The sequence below is a fragment of the Podarcis bocagei genome, assembly GCF_964188305.1.
Source record: "Podarcis bocagei genome assembly, chromosome: 4".
NCBI classification, from domain to species: domain Eukaryota; kingdom Metazoa; phylum Chordata; class Lepidosauria; order Squamata; family Lacertidae; genus Podarcis; species Podarcis bocagei.
The window spans coordinates 91,997,022-92,016,681 of record NC_138128.1 but is presented as its reverse complement, the minus strand read 5'-3'; the positions used below and the strand labels follow the sequence as shown (position 1 = coordinate 92,016,681).

Genomic DNA, 19,660 nt, shown 5'->3' with positions numbered 1-19,660 from the left:
ACCTTGGCCACAGGAAGAACCCAAAAGCAAAAGAGAAGAAACAAAGCCTGCTTTCTCTTAACTTAAAAACCTTGTGGAAACTCTCCTATTTAAAACTCATTGTTGCTTAGATTCCACACTGAATGCACCAATAACACAAGGCGTTAAAAATCAGGCCCACCACCCAACAGATTGTGGTGTCCAACACGGATTATTAAGTATTTGGCAAGCGAACCAACCACATTCAACACACTCCAAAGAACTTTGCAACGGTGAAGGGGCCTTGGCCTATTCACCAGCTGTTTTCGAACAGGACGGAGGATTTTTAAGATGTTAAATATAAGTTTAGACGGAAACTTAAAAAACAAGACTGTAAAACCTAGCCACATGGAAGCATGCCAGCGGTGCAGGAAGAGGGGAAAGCGTATTAGTAAGATAAAATTAACATTACCAATTTTTCATTGTTCAGAACAGAGGACCTTCCTGGCTGATATTCATAAATGCTTTTAGGTTCAGCGCGGTATTTTCTTGTGTCCACCTTCTTGTCCGGAGGCTCCCAATCATTCCTGGGGCGGAATATAGTTTGTTGTTGTTACAGAAACGAAATATTTTCACTGGGAGGCTAATCCTAGTTTAATCACAAAAATGCTTCAACCAAAAGCAAAAATCAGGCTTGGAGAACCGCGTGGTTCAAATTAGGGGCGTGAGGAGTTTCTTTGACTTCCTATACTGATACGCCAAAGCATAATTCCAGTTGTCAAAAATGCGCTGGAGCCCATTAACCAAACTGTAATTACTGCCTTATGTTTGGAACCAGATGCACACACAAAGTATGCAAGCACCTCTCCTTTCTCACTGCGCCAAACACACTTGGTTTGAACTGAGGGAAAACTCAGAGGCTTGTGGCAAAACAGGTGGCGCAAGTTAAAGCGCTCCTGGTGAGGAGAAACCAAGTTACCTTTCAGTGCTCGGTTTAAGAGAAGAGGTACGAGCTGGCAGGGGCAGAGTGGCAGATCTCTTGACCACTTTCTCCATGTCGATAGTGTCATTCTCGCTCTTGGAACGGGGTACTGAAGTCTGTGCTCTTGCTGAAAAGGGAGCATTAAAAAAAACACACACAGCATGGTTACGTCTGAAGGGGAAACAACGAGATCTCAATGTTCTAATACAGGGGTGTCAAACTCAAATTCATCGGGGGCCGCATCAGCTTTTTGGTCACCCTCAAAGGGCCGGTTGTATCTGTAGGACTTTTTCAAAGTTATTTTTCCATAGGCACTGGTGTGTGTTGTCTTGAACCTATACACTATTTAATATACCTATTCCAGTACGATTTTAAATAAGAATAGAAGAAGAAATAATAATGATTTTTTTAAAAGATGACGAGATGGGCTTCCAGGCAGACTGGAGCTCCAATGGGGAGGAGACAGGAGCCTGTCCCAACAGAGCAGAGCAGAAGCAAATGTTGCCTCCCCCAGCCCTGCCGCCGCACTCAGGAGTCAGAGGATACGGAGCTGCAGTTTGGACAGCAGCAGTTTCTTCCCTGCAAGGGAGCCCCAGCGGCATTGCGGGCGCTGTGCTCCCGGGGAGGGGGCTATCCGCCAAGTCCTCCGGCCCGGAGAAAGCCGATGTGTTGGCGTGGGGAGGGGGGCGGTGTTTCGTAGCCAGGCTCCCGCAGCCAAGTTGCTGGCAGGCTCCCACTTTGCTCCAGCCGCCCAGATGCCGGCGCAGTCCTCTTCAGGGTGGGAGGCGCCCCTGCTTTGCGGTGTGGCACACCGCCCGCCCGCCTCTCTCCACCCCACTCTGCGCAGCTGAACCGGCAGCAGCCTCGCCTCTCCCAGCCCAGCCAGGGCGTGCTGCCTGCTGCAGGATCTGCGCCTGGTCCCCGCTCTCCACCCGCCTCTGCCGTTCCCTTCCCCGCCTGCCGGCCCCGCTATTTACCCACCAGAGCCACCCCCAGCCAGCCCCTGGCCCCGCCGCCAGTGCCCCCGGCCATCTCCTCGCCAGCTGCAGCGCCGCAGTGGCCTCTATTTGCGGCCCGAGCGAGCGAGTGAGTGGTGTCCCAAGCGTGGCTCTCGCTCCCTGCCCTCGCTGCCAGCCTCCGCGGCTCTCTTGGGCTCCTAAAGTTGCCGCGCGCACGACCCGCCCCCTCGAGCAGCCGCGCCTGGGAGGCTCCGAGGGGCGGAGGCAGCCGGCTTGGAGCTCAGCTTCGCGGGACCGCCTCTTCCGCAGCAAGCCCCGGACTGGACCGAGCGAGCAGAAAGCCTCTTTGCCTGGCCCGCGAGGAGGCGAAAGTTGCGGGACCGGCCAGTAGGCGGCGCCGTTGGGGCGCGTTGGTTGGAGCCCTATCTGCAAGCAGGCAGGGAAGGCTGTTCACGTGGGTCACTTTTTAGAAAGGCAGAGAGCCTCCGCCGGAGTGTGGACCCTAAAATCTGGGTTGGGACCAGTAAAAAGGACGAGAAGCTCGCTTCCTCGCCCTTGATGCCACGGGCCACATGACGAGGTCTGGCGGGCCGGATTCGGCCCGCGGGCCTTGTGTTTGACACCCGTGTTCTAATATGTTAAAGGTTTTGCGTTCTAGAAGCACCACGATAATGGGATTCAACAAAGAGCCCACCAACACGTTCTCTTTCATACCATTCAAATCTTTAGCGTTTACATGAGTTCACCTCAGACTTTGAAACATCCAGGTACTTACTGTCTTTGTAAAAGGAGTACTGAGGCACATAGGAATCGGAATCTTCATCTGGAAAACAAACGATTTACAATCACCACAGGTAATTCATTATGCACCTATGACTTAAAAAAGTTTCGCCTTCTGTCCTTACAGGATTCCAAGGACAAATGCAGGTATCGTTTCCAGTGTTCTCATCCCTGTGGGGAACGGCAGCAGGAGAAAATGAGAGAGGGAAGAGAGAGAGGTCTGCAAGGTTCCTCTCTAACCATGGAAAAGGCAGGTGTTTGAAATACCGCAGGTATTCCTTTCAGCACCAGCTGAAAACCTCTTTGCCTAAACGACCCCACACAGTAGTTTAGAAGGTTTGCATGAGCTTTGATTTGTTTTGTCTGTTCTATTCTGGTTTTAAACTTTCTGGATGTTTTAAACTAGGGGAATATCTTTTTCAGTGATAATTTTATTGTTTTAACTTTTTCGTAAACCACTTTGAGGTTTGTTCTATAAGCCAGCGGTATATAAATTTTACGATATACATAAATACACACGTGTTCCCATGTTTACCTTTGTGCATGTGGCTGTGAGAGCTCCTTCTCCTTCCATGCTTGACTACTAGAATGACTGGATGATGATGATGTTATTTTATTTATATACCGCCCACCTGGCTGGGTTTCCCCAGCCACTCTGGGCGGTTCCCAACAGAATATTAAAAACACAACAAAACATCAAACATTTAAAACTTGCCTTCAGATGCCTTCTGAAAGTCAGTTAGTTGTTTATTTCCTTGACATCTGATGGGAGGGCGTTCCACAGAGTGGGTGCCACTACTAAGAAGGCCCTCCACTACTAAGAAGGCCCTCCTCGTGTTCCAAATTACATATAAGTACATATGTCTTTCTTCTTCTTCTTCTGAGTAACAGCATTTGTGAAAGAATGCCCATCAATCTAGATATATAGGAATTCTATTTTTCATAGGGACTGCCGAAAATATCCTCATTCCCAACACCATAGCAGCACTGATTAGCAAAATGGAATAAAATAAATAAACTCTGGGTTGGGAAATGGGTGCTGATATTCCATTCATCCCTAGAAAGACTGTCCATTACCTCCTGCCCATTACCTGCCAACAGTTCTGAGGCCTTCCCATTTGACTGACCAGTTTCCACTATGTTTGTATGAAGATCCAATCATCCTCAAGGAAGGTCACACCTCTATACTTCCGAGGACCCTTGGCAGCATTTTAGCTGTTGCAGAATTCTCACGGTGCAGAATTGTTTGGGAAGGCTGACCTGGAGCTTTCCACTGCCTTAAAGTGGAAAGAGGAAGCCTTTTGAGTCAGACAGGCAGATGGACTCAGCCTATCTGCATGCCAGCCGACACACCTGAACATCAGCTTGCTCAGAGAGAGAAGTCAGGCACTGATGTTTATTTACAGGCCTACAAGGATTCTTGTTGGCTCCCCATGCCACCAGATTCCCACTGAGCTGAAAGCTTCACTTCATCCTCTGGTCATCGGCACCTGACAGTTTAGGTTGGCTATCAGTTTTCTCAGCTTGAACGCTGCCACTGTGGCACAGAAGAAAAGCACTTGGGTCCATTGCCCAAGTTCCCAGTTCCCTTGCGTCAAGCAAGAGCAAAACCTTCTTGAAGCGATGGCAGCCTCCTGCTGCAGAAAGCGTTCATTCTCTGTAACAATAAAACAGACCCGCAAGCTTTAAAACAAGCTAGAAATCTGCTTTTTCACCCCCCAATGCTCCAAAACAGAGCCACAACAGCACACAGGCTGTCGTCCTAGGCTTGGCATACTCAGCAAGGTTCCTGCGGCAGCAATCTCATTATAAGACGTTGCCACAAATAGTTTGACATGGTGCTCAACAAGGGCTTAGGAAAGTCGTCCCTCCTCCTGCAACACGGCTGAGGTGCATTTAGTAATCGCAGTAGCTGACAGAATAACAATTCCACACCAGACGGTTTCCAACCTTGGTGTCCTGGGTCGCTCTGGAGCATCAGACGCAACACTGCCGATACAGCAAAGGGACTGAAATATTCTAAACATTCATTTGCTGCTAAGTGGTTTCCGAGTCCATGTTGTAAATAACTTTATCACACAGGCATTCCTTGCAATGCACAGCATCTTGTCTGAAGGCCTCAAATGCCCACATAAGATGGAACAGAATCTTGTTATCTGGGATCTCTGACACAGAATCTTGTTATCTGGGATCTCTGACACAGGTTCTTCTGCCACCAGAGATCATTTTTTTAACCCCCGGCGTCAGAGGGTGAGTCTGGAGACTCATACATGCAAAACACATGCGTTTCCAAAAGGGTTTTTCTAAAGTCTTGAGCTATGGTTCACTTTTACAGACAGCATGCCAGATTCAGCGCATCTAAGAGCTTGTGCTTGTTGCCTCAGAGTGCACCGGCTATGGAAAGGCAGCCCCCTGCAAGCCCCACACCGCCAACAAAGTAGGAAGTATTACACGGGTACAAATATCTAAGTTTAATTAGAAGCGAAGGTAAATCCATGGGGGAGGGGGACGCAGCTAACCGGGGGCCGGAATCAGAGGAGCTTCAATGAGTCTAAACATTTTGAGTCAAGCATAAATGCATGATTATACATATACATATTGATACATATTTAGAACTTTTACGTGTCATACATGACACGTAAAATACTAAGATACGTATAAATATGTGTAAAATCGCACAGTATAAATGCAGCGCTATACACTGAATATGTATAAATTCATACGTTCAAAAATATAGCAAAGGTTCGCTATCTATGCTTGCATTCGATTGATGTTGGAGAGAAATTGAGTTAAGAAACAAGATTAAGGGTATATATTGATATAAGAATGTATTAGATAAAATGTAAAGAAATATACAATAATACGAGTACATTCATTTGTAAAAAAAGAATATACAAAGAGATTGATAGGAAGTCCGTTGTGTTGGTACAAATATTATTTTGAAATGGCTTTATGTCTTTCTTTTTTCTTTTTTCTTTCTTTAGGTACATAAATTTGGTATATAAACTTTGTATACATGTTGGAAATTATATTATAATATGCCCTGTAATGTAATATGATAATGTATACATATGTGACATAAGAACATTAATAATTTTTTTAAAAAATATGTATAAATTGTGTGTGTGTTAACTAAATGTCATGTCACTGGTCATCTCTTTCAATTGATTTTGTTAGTCTTTTTTGTTCTAAGGCGGGGTCTCCCAAACTTGGGTCTTAGGCTGTTTTCTGGACTACAGCTCCTATCGTCCCTGAACACTGGTCCTGCTAGCTAGGGATGGTGGGAGTTGTAGTCGGTGGGAGTTGTAGGTGGTTGGAAGATGGATGGCGGCTAACAGATTGAGGTTGAATCCTGACAAGACAGAAGTACTGTTTTGGGGGAGACAGGGGGCGGGCGGGTGTGGGGGATTCCCTGGTCCTGAATGGGGTAACTGTGCCCCTGAAGGACCAGGTGCGCAGCCTGGGAGTCATTCTGGACTCACAGATGTCCATGGAGGCGCAGGTTAATTCTGTGACCAGGGCAGCTATTTACCAGCTCCATCTGGTACACAGGCTGAGACCCTACCTGCCCGCTGACTGTCTTGCCAGAGTGGGGCATGCTCTAGTTATCTCCCACTTGGACTACTGCAATGCGCTCTACGTGGGGCTACCTTTGAAGGTGACCCAGAAACTGCAATTAATCCAGAATGCGGCAGCTAGACTGGTGACTGAGAGCAGCCACTGAGACCATATAACACCGATCTTGAAAGACCTACACTTGCTCCCAGTACGTTTCCGAGCACAATTCAAAGTGTTGGTGCTGACCTTTAAAGCCCTAAACGGCCTCGGTCCAGTATACCTGAAGGAGCGTCTCCACCCCCATCGTTCAGGCCAGACACTGAGATCCAGCGCCGAGGGCCTTCTGGCGGTTCCCTCATTGCGAGAAGTGAGGTTACAGGGAACCTGACAGAGGGCCTTCTCGGTAGTGGCGCCCACCCTGTGGAACACCCTCCCTTCAGATGTGAAGGAAATAAGCAGCTATCCTATCTTTAAAAGACATCTGAAGGCAGCCCTGTTCAGGGAAGTTTTTAATATTTAACGCTGTACTGTTTTTAACACTTGATTGGGAGCCGCCCAGAGTGGCTGGGGAAACTCAGCCAGATGGGCAGGGTATAAATAATAAATTATTATTATTATTATTATTATTATTATAGTCCAAAAACAGCTGGAGACCCAAGTGTGGGAAACCCCGTCTAAGGTAATCTTTAAAAAGTAGTCAGGGGAAGGGAAAAACGCAAGACAATATTTTAAAAAAATACACACTAGGTTAAATGCTATTATTTTAGGGCGATCAATTAGCTGGCATCATGAGCCCAATTCACTGGGACCGTTTTCAGCAAAGCCCCCCATGGAATGAATGGGGAATGTGCAACCGAATGGCTCTCTTCTCAGACCAGTGCTGTTGCATCCAATGCCGTTTGCGCTTGGTGGATTGGGCTCAGTGTGCCAGGTAAACTACTGCAGATGCGCGGCTCGGTACCTTGGATTGAGCACACAAAAACCAAGCAGATCCAAGTCCCGCTGCATTAGTCCGGGGACTGTTAGAAAGCAGAGAGAGCAAGGCGAAGCCAAGAAAGCTGGTCCGACAGTTAAGGCAAAAAAGTTAACTGACAGCAGATCATTAGGAAGAAGCAAACGAAGGTAGGGGAAGAAAACTCCGGTTGGAAAGTTAAGGAGGAGGAAGCAGCAGCAGCGCTTGTGCAAAAGGAAACGTTGGCCAACCACGACTATTTACCTTCAGATTTAGGGCTAGGAGTAGACACAGGAAACTGGTAGGTAGGAGAATAAGGATTTTCTTCTGCAGCGGAGAAAAGCAAGGGAGTTGGACAGCAGTGGAGGAAACGTCACTCCCCCAATTCCCTATCCCCATTAAGCTTCTCGCGGCCTCGTTCGAAAACAGTGTTACATCACACACTCCAGACAGAGAATAAAAGGTTAGAAAGTATTTTGCCTCCGCACACATCACACAAGGAGGCAAACTGAGCACCACTCAAGAGCCAGCCATGCTGAAAGGACAGGCATTCAACTAAGTAGCACGCTCTAGTGTGAAAGATTTAAGAGGATGGTTAAAAACCAAACACAGAACAAGTGGCTAAGCTCGTGGGTACCTTTGGTTTGGGGCTGGATATCAGGAAGTTCGGGGAATTTGTAGGTAGGGCAATAAGGGTTTTCTTCAGGAGGGTCTGTGCAGAAAGAGCACATTTTGGGGGGAGAGAACAGAGAGGAAAGAAATGAAGGGAGAGATGGACAAATCAGTGTGAATCTCCTCGCACGCGCATGTCGAGAATTGTATTTGATGTTGACGCCCCCCACAAAAAAGTGCAGAAAACATCCATTTAGCATTCTGCTGTACCCTGAGGCCAACTATCGCTGCGCCCTTCTTTCAAGCCCCATCCCTGGGTGGCTCGTGGTCTCCCTGAGATGGCGGTTCGCTACTTCTGGGTCACGTGGCCAGCGTGACAAAACTGCTCTGGCGAGCCAGCACCAGCGCAGCGCACAGAAACACCGTTTACCTTCCCGCTATAAAGCGGTACCTGTTTATCTACTTGCACTTAGGGGTGCTTTTGAACTGCTAGGTGGGCAGGAGCTGGGACCGAACGACGGGAGCTCACCCCGCCACGGAGATTCGAACCGCCGACCATACGATCGGCAAGTCCTGGGCACGGAGGTTTTACCCACAGCGCCACCCGCGTCCCCAAGAAATAAATAGAGAGAAACAAATAGCAGTGTTGCGAGAGGCATCAAGAGAGTCAATGCCAGACAACTGAAGAACAGTACACGTATCTGTCATGACTAAGGTCTTTGGGGGCAGAAACTGGAAAGTGCTGGAAGGTTCTAGCAGGCTCACTTATTGTTTTGGCTACCTCAAGGTCACACTCAGACAGGGAAGATAAATCCCTGTGTTCAGCGAGCTTCTTTCTTTCTTTCTTTCTTTCTTTCTTTCTTTCTTTCTTTCTTTCTTTCTTTCTTTCTTTCTTTCTCTCTCTCTCTCTTTCTTTCTTTCTTTCTTTCTCTCTTTCTTTCTCTCTTTCTTTCTCTCTCTCTCTCTCTCTCTCTCTCTCTCTCTCTCTCTCTCTCTCTTTGAGTGCACATTGCATGTAACAAAGTTTTTGCCTCAGTAAAGTTGCTCCTTTCCCTGTGGATCTTTTGACTCTGCATGGTTCTTTTATTTACTGCAAGACACTGTCCATCAGTATCAGCCAGCCAGTCCTTAGAGCAGTGTTTTTCAACCTTTTTTGGGCAAAGGCACACTTGTTTCATGAAAAAAATCACGAGGCACACCACCATTAGAAAACGTTAAAAAATTTAACTCTGTGCCTATATTGACTATATATAAAGTAATTCTCTTGAATAGGAATCAAATAAACACAAATCAAATAAACACAAACACTTAACATCAGTGGTGGGATTCAAAAATTTTAGTAACCAGTTCCGACATTCAAGCATGGTTTAATATTTTTTTCTTTAATGGCAAACAAAAACGTTGCGGACTGTTCTCTGCTCAGTGGGGATCGATCCGCTGATCCCCGCTGAGCCAGTGGATGACAGCTCCGTCGCTCTCTATGGGGAATCGGATGAGAGCGGACCGCCTGTCCGCTCTCATCCGATCCCATCCGATCTGATCCCCACCCAGGACGGATGGAAAATAGGGTGGACACAGTCCGGCGCCCGCCTAGTGGGCGAAAATGTGACATTTTTTTAAAAAAAAATCTTTCAAATTTTTCAATTTTTCCCACGGCACACCAGGCAACATCTTGCGGCACACTAGTGTGCCGCGGAACAGTGGTTGAAAAACACGGCCTTAGAGGACAGTTGATGCTAAGAAGGCTGTGGGGCCTTATCACAGGTCCTGCCCTGATGGTGTGGGGTTTCTCCTGGCTCTGCCCCCCCTCCCCAATTCCAGGCATGGACGTTTGTACGAAGAAAGGCAGGCAGGCCTCTCTGCACGCAGCCTTCCCAGGGCCCTCAAATCCCACATGCTCCTGGTTCCTGGATATGCGAAAGCCTAAACACATGGAGGTCCATGTGCAAAATGTTCCACACCTTAGACATCCATGTTAACATGTAGGGGGCAGGGGCAGAGGTGGCAGGAGCTGCACATTGCAAAGATATGGAGCCCCTTTCATGCCAGGACTATAGGTGAAGGGACCCCTGACCATTAGGTCCAGTTGTGGCCGACTCTGGGGTTGCGGCGCTCATCTTGCTTTATTGGTCGAGGGAGCCGGCATACAGCTTCCGGGTCATGTGGCCAGCATGACTAAGCCGCTTCTGGCGAACCAGAGCAGCGCACGCCAACGCCATTTACCTTCCCGCCAGAGCGGTACCTATTTATCTACTTGCACTTTGATGTGCTTTTGAACTGCTAGGTTGGCAGGAGCAGGGACCGAGCAACGGGAGCTCACCCCGTCGCGGGGATTCGAACCACCGACCTTCTGATCAGCAAGCCCTAGGCTTTGTGGTTTAGACCACAGCGCCACCCATGTCCCAGGACTATAAACATGTATAAAAATTCAGACACACAAAAATTCAGACACACAGCATCCATGGACCAACGTACAAATGATGCTAAGTATGTGTAAACAAAACACACTTCTCCTTTTTTGCTTTTTAAATGACAGTCACGGAGGCAGGCATAGGGTCAGCATCAGGACCAATCACCTCCCTCCAAGCTGCTGTTAGCCATGGGGGAGAACTACCCTTGGCCCCCACAAACACTTAATGGCAGCTTCGGGAAAGGCTGGATTTTCTTTGAAACTGAGCCATTCCTCCAACTGCTATTTAAAGGACAAAAGTAATGCAAGCTAAATGCTATCTAGCATGTAACCTCATGGGTAGTTTGGCTCTCCAAGTCCGTTCTCAACCTTTCTCCTGGTGCTCTGGGTAATTTCAACATCCACTTAGGGCTGCCCACAGACTTGAACTCAGGGCTTCTGGGGGAAACAAAAAGCAAGCAGGCAAACGGTACCTTTTGTCAGCCTGTGGATCTGCTTGAACATCGTCTTGTACCAGTCCTTTGATCGGTCCGTGTTCTAATAGAAAAAGGGACAAAATGTCATTGGCGCGAGTTCATTCCACCGTCCAAAAAACAAAGAAGCTTCCCTCACGGCACGCACTCTGCTCATTCTCTGCGACAATAACTGCATTGCAAAGGTTTGTCTCCTGCTGCTGCTCTGTCACAGCTTGACCAACAACCTGCAAAAGCTGAGGGAAATCTAGTGGCGCAGCAATAAAAAGATGCTAGCACGTTTGCAAAGCTAAGCAGGGTCCGGTGTGGTTTCAAATTGGATGGGAGACCATGCGTTGAGATTCCTGTATTGCAGGGGGTTGGACTAGATGGCTCTTGCGGTCCCTTCCAACTCTACAATTCTATGACTTTTGTGAGTAGCAGAAGTGGGCTAGCAGGGTTGCTCTCTCTCGACCCAACTCCTAACCTGCCATATTAAAGACAGGGTGAACAAAAATTTTTTTTTTTTTTAAAAAGGATTTTTTAAAAATTTAAATCAATTTTTTAAAATAAAATGCTTTTGGAGGAAAAAAAATTCTAAAGATAGTTTTCTATTTAAGTTACATTATAGTCCAAAGGCTATTCATCAGGAAATAAGGATTTGTTTTAAGTTTTTCATGTGTGCTAAAACTCAGTCTAAGTTTTTTTTAAAAAAACAACAACAACCTTTTAACCACATCAGTTAACCAACATGGATACATAGGCTATAATGTTATCGTTTTAGTTAAATAAATTGTTTAAATTGTTATGAAGGAAATGATTATTTTTCTCATTCCAATAAAGTACAGCAGAAACGTTGTCCAAATATAAACAGTTAACTTATTAAACCTCACAATAATTTCATAATTATCTGTCTATGTATTTCTAATAGTATAACCAAATCAGTAATTTTTGATATAACTGTAAAAACTACTCTGCAAATTTATTATTCCAAAAATGAAACCTTCATCTGGTGGTAAATATTAAGATTATACCAGCAAGAATGAGTCTTTCTGTAAAAAAAGAGATTTAAATCAAGTCTTACTGACTAGTGATTTAAATCATGATTTAAATTGATTTGATTTAAATCAAATCCACCCTGATTAAAGATATTAATTGTGTGTAAGAAGCGCACTGCAATGCACTGCATTTCCATCTCCTCGATGGGCTCCCTTCCCAAGTGGATGAGCCCCATCTGCCCCTCACTTCTGTCTAAAAGCATGTGCAGAATCTTCCTTCTCGGCCATTAGACTCACTATTGGTCTCATCTGCTCAACTTGCCAGAGTCTGTCCTAGCATGCAGGGGACAGACAAGTCCCTAACTCACAAGGGGTTTGAGACCCACTGGCTAACTTCACCTGGTTTAGTTGGCCAGTCGAAGCCATTCTAGGATTGTGGCCACTGTTGCACGCTGCCAGCTTCCAGGAGCCACAGGTGAGTGCTGAGTGCAGGGCGAGGGCCAAAGATGAACAAACCGCCCCTTTGTCTTCTTCTTCTTTGGCAATCACTCGTAGCCGAGTAAGATTGTCTTCCATAAACATGGTTTTAACAATGAGTCCATAAGTGACTGTGGAGGCCATTTCTGGATCCACACGTCCTTCCACAGTGGGGACATTGGTTTCCAGGTGGGAGTTGATCACGGTGTGAATTTGCCAAGCATGCCTTCCTCTTAGCACGTTTCTCCCTTGCATCCTGAGTTGGAGTGTCTTCAAAGCCCATGACACCTTTGGTAAAGGCTGTTCTCCAATTGGCGCGCTCGCAGGCCAGTGCTTCCCATTTGTCAGTGTTTATACTACAGTGGTACCTCAGGTTACGTACGCTTCAGGTTACATACGCTTCAGGTTACAGACTCCGCTAACCCAGAAATATTACCTCGGGTTAAGAACTTTGCTTCAGGATGAGAACAGAAATCGTGCTCCAGCGGTGTGGCAGCAGCAGGAGACCCCATTAGCTAAAGTGATGCTTCAGGTTAAGAACAGTTTCAAGTTAAGTACGGACGTCCGGAACGAATTAAGTACTTAACCTGAGGTACCACTGTACATTTTTTTAGATTTGACACCCCATACAGGTTAGCACAAATGAATTTATGTGGAAGGAGAATGGGCCAAATTTCCTTACCCTTAATGGAATGCCTATGTCATCCGGCGAAGAATCGGTCATGTACTGCGGACTCTTAATGACTTTCTTCCTTTCCTCCATTGCTTGTTTCTTGCTTTGGCTCATCTTTTCTTGGACAGGCATATAATCTACTTTATCCGCTAGTGGCACATCTATCGCTGGCTCTGTAAACAAAGGAAGCAAGTCCATCGCTTTGACTTCCAATACAATCATTACACAACATCCAACATCAATCACTCCAAAAACCTTGGCGAAACACTGATGAGTCTGACTGTCCCAAGACAGCAAAATAATTTGAAACGTGACCGAATAAGCAAGGGATTTTTACAAGGAGCCGTAGCCCATCAATGTCTGGGATTTGACTCTAGCCACTAATCCACAAACCAGGCTAAACATGGGTTCTCAAAAGCACTACCTAATTCTAGCAATATTTATAGGTAAATGTAAAGGTACCCCTGACAGTTAAGTCCAGTCGTGAACGACTCTGGGGTTGCAGCGCTCATCTCGCTTTACAGGCCGAGGGAGCCAGCATTTGTCTGCTTCTACAGACAGTTTTTCTGGGTCATGTGGCCAGCATGACTAAGCGACTTCTAGTGAAGCCAGAACAGCGCACGGAAATGCCGTTTACCTTCCCGCTGGAGCGGTACCTATTTATCTACTTGCACTGTGTGCTTTCGAACTAGTAGGTTGGCAGGAGTTGGGACCGAGCAACAGGAGCTCACCCTGTCACGGGGCCTCGAACCGCCGACCATTCCGATCGGCAAGTCCAAGTGGCACAGTGGTTTAAATATTTATAGGGCTGAGCAAAAAATGGCTTACCCCAATTCTCCACGCTATTTGTGGGTGGCAAAACTGTGGTGGTGGGGAGACATTTCCCCCAAATATTCTTTGGGGCAAGGTGGGATCCTCTTACTGTTTGAAGTGGAGGCATTAATGGGGAATTATCAGGGGGAAAATTCTGCAAAAACTCACTGAAGCTCACTTAAACTCAAAAGAATTCTATTCTTAGCTCACGCTGGTAGATGAAGGAAGCGCAAAGTTAGAACAGGAAGATGGCAGGAACAGGAGCCAAGCCTGTTGATTCCTTCAACAATATTAAAATATATGGGCTCTGCAAGGTAAAGGCAAAGGGACCCCTGACCATTAGGTCCAGTCATGGCCGACTCTGGGGTTGCGGCGCTCATCTCGCTTTACTGGCCAAGGGAGCCAGCATACAGCTTCCGGGTCATGTGGCCAGCATGACTAAGCCACTTCTGGCAAACCAGAGCAGCGCACAGAAACACTGTTTACCTTCCCGCCGGAGCGGTACCTATTTATCTACTTGGTTGGCAGGAGCTGGGACCGAGCAACGGGAGCTCACCCCGTCACGGGGATTTGAACCACCGACCTTCTGATCGGCAAGTTCTAGGCTCTGTGGTTTAACCCACAGCACCATCCGCGTCCCATGTATGGGATCTGCAGCTGCACTCAAAATCTTCCCCGCTTGTAATGTTGGTGGAGAAGTTGAGAGGGCCATTCGGTTGAACTCCCCAGCCAGCTTGGAGGTAGTGGGACGAGAGACACACCAAAAGAGGAAACTCCGATAATGTTCTTTTCTGAGAAATTTGGCTCGGCCCTCGTACCTTGATGTTAGGTTGCATAACAATGTGCTACAATGGGGAATCCTTCAAGTCCCACCTCTGAGGAAATTCCTGTGAAGGATTTCAGGGGTGAAAAGGACACAGGACATTACAACTTCCCTCATCAAAAGTTTGCCAAGTTGCAGGAACTCTGATATCACTGCGTAGCATGCACGGGAGAAAGACCAGATACTAAAACCATGCACCCAGCTGTAGTACCCAAAGCCAACCAGAGCTGTATGGTTCAGAATGGGATATTGAATAGTGCAGGACAAGGCTCATGCAGAGAGAGCCAGCTTCAGTCACTGAGTACCCTTAGCAAATCCTGTATAGAGCCACTTCATCTAATACTCTTAATTTTTTTTAATATTGTCAATTAACCTGTGTAAATTGCTCCTGAATCAGTTTGTTGCAGGGTGGCATACATGTTTTGAATAAATGAAAATACTGATTGTTGATCTAGGTTTTGAATGAGGGGCCTGCTCTTAAATCTAGCACAGGATTGACAAGCGAAGGAAAGGTCTCGAAATCACTGAAAGTTCAGCATGGTAACCCTCTAAATTCACTACAAGGGGCAGTTAGCCTAATCCAGGAAGCACAATGGGTTTGCTAAGAAAAAGTTGTTGTTTTATGAAAAGCAAACCAGAGAAAGACCAACAAGTTTTAGAAGTGGGAAATTTAAACTGAGTTCTGGGGTCATAGACCTAGACCAAAAGGAACATTAAAAAAGTAATTGTCCCAGATTGAGCACATAATATGAGTAAAAATCTCAAAGATGGAAAGAAACAAGTAGGTTTCTCCCAGGATCTCTACTACGACTTGCGCTTGTTTAAACATGTTCAACTTGAACAGGGAAGTGGTCAGGATTGCTTGTGACACCAAATTTATTAGAATGGTACAAGCGCACTGTTTCAAACGGATCTCTCCAAACTTTACAGATGGGAAAGAAACTGGTACAGGAGGCTCACTTTGAGCCGGGAGTTGAACCAGCACCTCTAGGTGGAATAAGAGTTAAAGAGGATTTTTCATTTAGAAAATAAACATGACTAAGAGTGGTTAGAGAGTCCAACTAGGACTTGGGAGGCCGCGGTTCGTATCTCAGCTGTGCCATGAACCTCACTAGGTGACCATGGGCCAGTGAGCATCTCTCAGCCTTACCTACCTCCTAGGGGAGTTGAGATGATAATATGGATTGTGGGAGAACCACGAACTGTGCGTTCGTTTGAGGAGAGGTGGGATAATAAATTTATTGTTGTTAGCCGCCCTGAGCCTGGCTTCAGCTGGGGAGGGTGGGATATAAATTATTATTATTATTATTATTATTATTATTATTATTATTATTATTATTATTATTAATGCATAGCAGGGATGGGCACACAATGCTGCTTTCTAAGAATGTGTACAATGTCTACAAGGAAGGTAGGTAAAGGTAAAGGGACCCCTGACCATCAGGTGCAGTTGTGATCGACTCTGGGGTTGTGGCGCTCATCTCGCTTTACTGGCCAAGGGAGCCGGCGTACAGCTTCCGGGTCATGTGGCCAGCATGACTAAGCCGCTTCTGGCGAACCAGAGCAGCGCATGGAAACACCGTTTACCTTCCCGCCGGAGTGGTACCTATTTATCTACTTGCACTTTGATGTGCTTTCGAATTGCTAGGTTGGCAGGAGCAGGGACCAACCAATGGGAGCTCACTCCGTCACAGAGATTCAAACCGCCGACCTTCTAATCGGCAAGCCCATGAGGCTCTGTGGTCTAACCCACAGCACCACCCATGTCCCTAACAAGGAAGGTAAAGTGACGGTGGCGGTAGGAAGAAAATACTTCACAGGAGCTGCCACAGGATGTGGTGAAAGCCACTAAGCTGAGACAGCTTTAAAAGGGGATTTCATAAATACACAGGTGCCAGGCCGCTCTTACAGGAGAAGGAAATGGGCAAGAAGCCAACCCAAGAAAGTTCAGAAAGGGAAAAGCTTACCGCACTCACACTGGCAACGCGGCCTGTTAGCATCCTGTAAGTGTAATCAGTCGATAAATGTAGTTGTTCCTTTCTCCCTTCTACATTTGGGTCCAGTTTAGCACCATTTAAAAGCATGTTCGGTTTTAAAGCACATTACTATCTGAAGGCATGTATGTGGGGCACACTATTTTTCATCCAGGCTGGGAGCCCTCCTCAGGAATTGGCTCAGGTGAGGTGCAGTGGCTGTGCGAAGACATGCGTGCAAATTTCTTGCAGAACTGGACAGAATAGTTGTGTTGGGGGAGCTCAATATCTTTCTTTTTTTTAGTGGCAAGGTGCTGTGTAGCTGTCAAGCATATTTATTGACTATACAGTCTTGCCTTTCAGAATCTAATACACCCAAGGCAGTCTTAAAAGAATTTGCATGCTCCTTCCAGCGCTTTCAAGAGAGAGGATATACTTCGCAGTGACTGAGCGGACAATAATTCATCTACCCCTTTCAGTAAAGGCTCTTCACTCACGGATTCACTAAAGGTACTCTGCTAAGTCACAAAGCAGTGCGCTTCTCAGGTGAACACAGCAGCAGGAGAACAGGAGAAGAAAAGGAGGTGGCAACATTTGGGGACCGTACCTGATAGGCTACTAAGCCTTTTTTGTTGTTCTGTGGGAGAGGAGAAAACGACAGACAAATAAGTGGTACAAACACCAGAGACGTGAGCGCTCTCAACTCTTGCAGTGATCTGGGCAGGCATAAATAACACATGCTGTACACAAGGGCTTAGGTGCCTCCTTATCAGATCCTGAACCCAAGGTCTTCCCACCAAAGCAAGCTAATGTTCAGCCCTGCACAACTTCAAAACAGCAGTGCTAGACAACGTTCCCAAGTCATTGATACCATGAGTGAGTTGTTCCAAACAGGATGTATAAATATCAAAGCTCAAAAAAACACACACCTCCAAACAGTGGGTTTATTATTAGTATCTATATATCACTTTAGACGGTTTATCTTGTGACCTTTCGCAACGACTTTGGAAGACAGGTAAATAATTATTATATTCAGATTGCAGGTGCGGGTTAAGTATGAAAGAAAGGGTGGCTTATCGAAGGCCACTTATTGACTTAATGGGCAGAGGCAAAATTAAAATGAAGGGTTTCCAAGGTCGTCACTTAATCTCATCGTTAACATGCTGTGACGGCTCCCTGCAGTTTTGTTTTTATTTTAAAGGAAAATCTTCAGGCAGTTTACAGATAAGATAAATAAATAGATATACCGTAATTTTCCGTGTATAAGACTATGTTTTAGAAATCATGCAAAAAAGTGGGGGTCGTCTTATACATGGGTAGTACATAGGGTGGACGTTTGATTGGTTGCTGCCGTGGCTATCAGAGGCTATTGTGCGTGTTATTGGTTGCTGCATCAATTGGTGTTGTTGATTGGCCAATGCTGCGGCAATTGGGGGGCAGGGGGGGTTAGCAGCTCCCACCGGCGAGGATACAGACGGGAGGCAGATTTTGTGATGCGTGTGGGTGAGCGATTTTCGGCATTCCCCTCTAAAAAAAGCTTAGCAACCCTCGGTAATTCCCCTCCCCAACAACTTTTTGCCATCTCTCCCCATTTCCTGAAATTTCAGTCCCCAAAATTCTTATACATGGGGGCGTCTTATAGACGGAAAAGTATGGGGTGTGTGTGTGTGTGTGTGTGTGTGTGTGTATATATATATATATATATATTTGCTTTCGTAGATTTTCACGGGTACAGGAATGCAGGTTTTGGTGTCTTCGGGTATCTTCCCGTGTAAGAGTTGGGGTGTCTAGGCGACGTTTCGACGAGGTCTCACTCGTCATCTTCAGGCTGGTGCTTTCGGCTTCTTGTTACTAGAACAGAGCAGGATCTCCGTGTTTGAGTTCCTATAAATACTGTTGAGGGGGTGTGGTGTATAGCCTCCAACGTTCTGGGCAGAGAGGAAGTTCCCAGGTTATTGTGCCTTTTCTTCTTTTGTTCATTAATTACTTGAGGGATATCTTGAGTGATTTCTTGAGTGATATTCTGAGTACCACTTAGGAGGGTCATTAGGTGTGGATTAGTTGCTAAAGCTTTCGTGTCTTGACCTCTTGAGCTGGTGTGTGTTTTTTTCTGAGAAGATGGCTGTACTGCACTTAGTTGTGCTCTGGCTTGGCTTCGTGTATAGGGGCGAGCTGTGGTTTTGTGCCCTGTGCCAGCCAGATCTGTGTAGGGATTGCAGGGGGGTGCAGCATCCGGAGGTGCCACTATGGTTTGGCTACTGGATGGTGTCTGTAATTTATCTGTGGAGAGGGTCTGGGTTTGGGTCTGGTGTGGTTGATTGGAGATGGCGTTCTGTGTGCCTCTGGTTCTGGTGTCGGTTTTTGTTCCTCCTCCCGCTTCGCTGAAGGGGTGCTGCGCAGCTCTCCCTCTCTGTGCAGCGCCTGTCCTGCGAAGCCGGAGGAGGAACAGAAGGGTCTCCTGTTCCTTCTCCAGCTTCGCTGAAGGGGTGCTGCGCCTTCTCCCTCTCTGCGCAGCATCTCTCCTGTGAAGGAGAGGCGCTGTGCAGACAGAGAGAACTGCGCAGCGGCCCTTCAGCGACGCACCGTCCTGGCTTCTGCCTTAGCGGTGCGCAGCCTCTTCAGGCAGAGGGAGCCTTCATCCCGCTGCCCTGAAGAGGCTTGGCGTGGTTATCCCAGAAGCCAGAACAGCCACACGGTATCCCAGAAGCCAGATCCCTCTTGCTGTTCTGGCTTCTGGGATTCAGAATAATTTTTTCTTGTTTTCCTCCTCCCAAAACTAGCTGCGCCTTATGGTCTGGTGCGTATTTTGGAGCGAAAAATACGGTAATTGCCCTCGCTGAAAACTGTCCCAAGTTGAGCTGGAAAAGGCAATATGTTGTTACCCTTACCTCTGTTGTGCTGCAAAAGGACGATGGTGGGGTTGACTATGGTGGTGGAGGGGTACCCAGAGGTGGGTTTGCTGGTGAGAGTTAGGGAGCCATAGCACTCTGTGCCACTGCTGGACCTGGGAGCTTCATAGAGCAGAGGACAGGGGTCCTGAAACGGAAAGGTACATATGACGTTATTGCCCAAGGGCCACAGCGTACCTGGAGGACAGCCGCTTTGCAACAGAGAACAAACAAACCCGAGAAAAGTTTAGTTCGATGCACCGGCACAGCGCCTTTCTCATTGCCGTTAGTATACACAGAGGGAAGAGCCAAAACCCCTATTTTTGCACTGGAAGAAGGAACTGTAATACAT

At 46.7% G+C, this 19,660-nt stretch overlaps 1 protein-coding gene across 38 annotated transcripts in view; it reads right to left on the bottom strand.

Annotated features, from left to right (window-relative positions):
- Positions 1 to 19,660, bottom strand: part of SORBS1 (sorbin and SH3 domain containing 1) — a 212,920-nt gene that overhangs the window by 60,698 nt on the left and 132,562 nt on the right. For 34 of the 38 annotated variants that reach the window (XM_081191485.1, XM_081191457.1, XM_081191484.1 and 31 more), the window contains 9 exons: positions 19,309 to 19,456; positions 17,028 to 17,057; positions 12,821 to 12,984; positions 10,685 to 10,748; positions 7,827 to 7,901; positions 7,454 to 7,516; positions 2,675 to 2,722; positions 938 to 1,067; positions 431 to 545 (listed from right to left, as the gene is read on the bottom strand). In XM_081191485.1, the coding sequence (XP_081047611.1) occupies positions 431 to 545; positions 938 to 1,067; positions 2,675 to 2,722; positions 7,454 to 7,516; positions 7,827 to 7,901; positions 10,685 to 10,748; positions 12,821 to 12,984; positions 17,028 to 17,057; positions 19,309 to 19,456 (837 nt within the window). The remainder of the gene's footprint in view (positions 1 to 430; positions 546 to 937; positions 1,068 to 2,674; positions 2,723 to 7,453; positions 7,517 to 7,826; positions 7,902 to 10,684; positions 10,749 to 12,820; positions 12,985 to 17,027; positions 17,058 to 19,308; positions 19,457 to 19,660) is intronic. The other 4 variants (XM_081191481.1, XM_081191479.1, XM_081191470.1 and 1 more) reach the window with 3 other exon arrangements.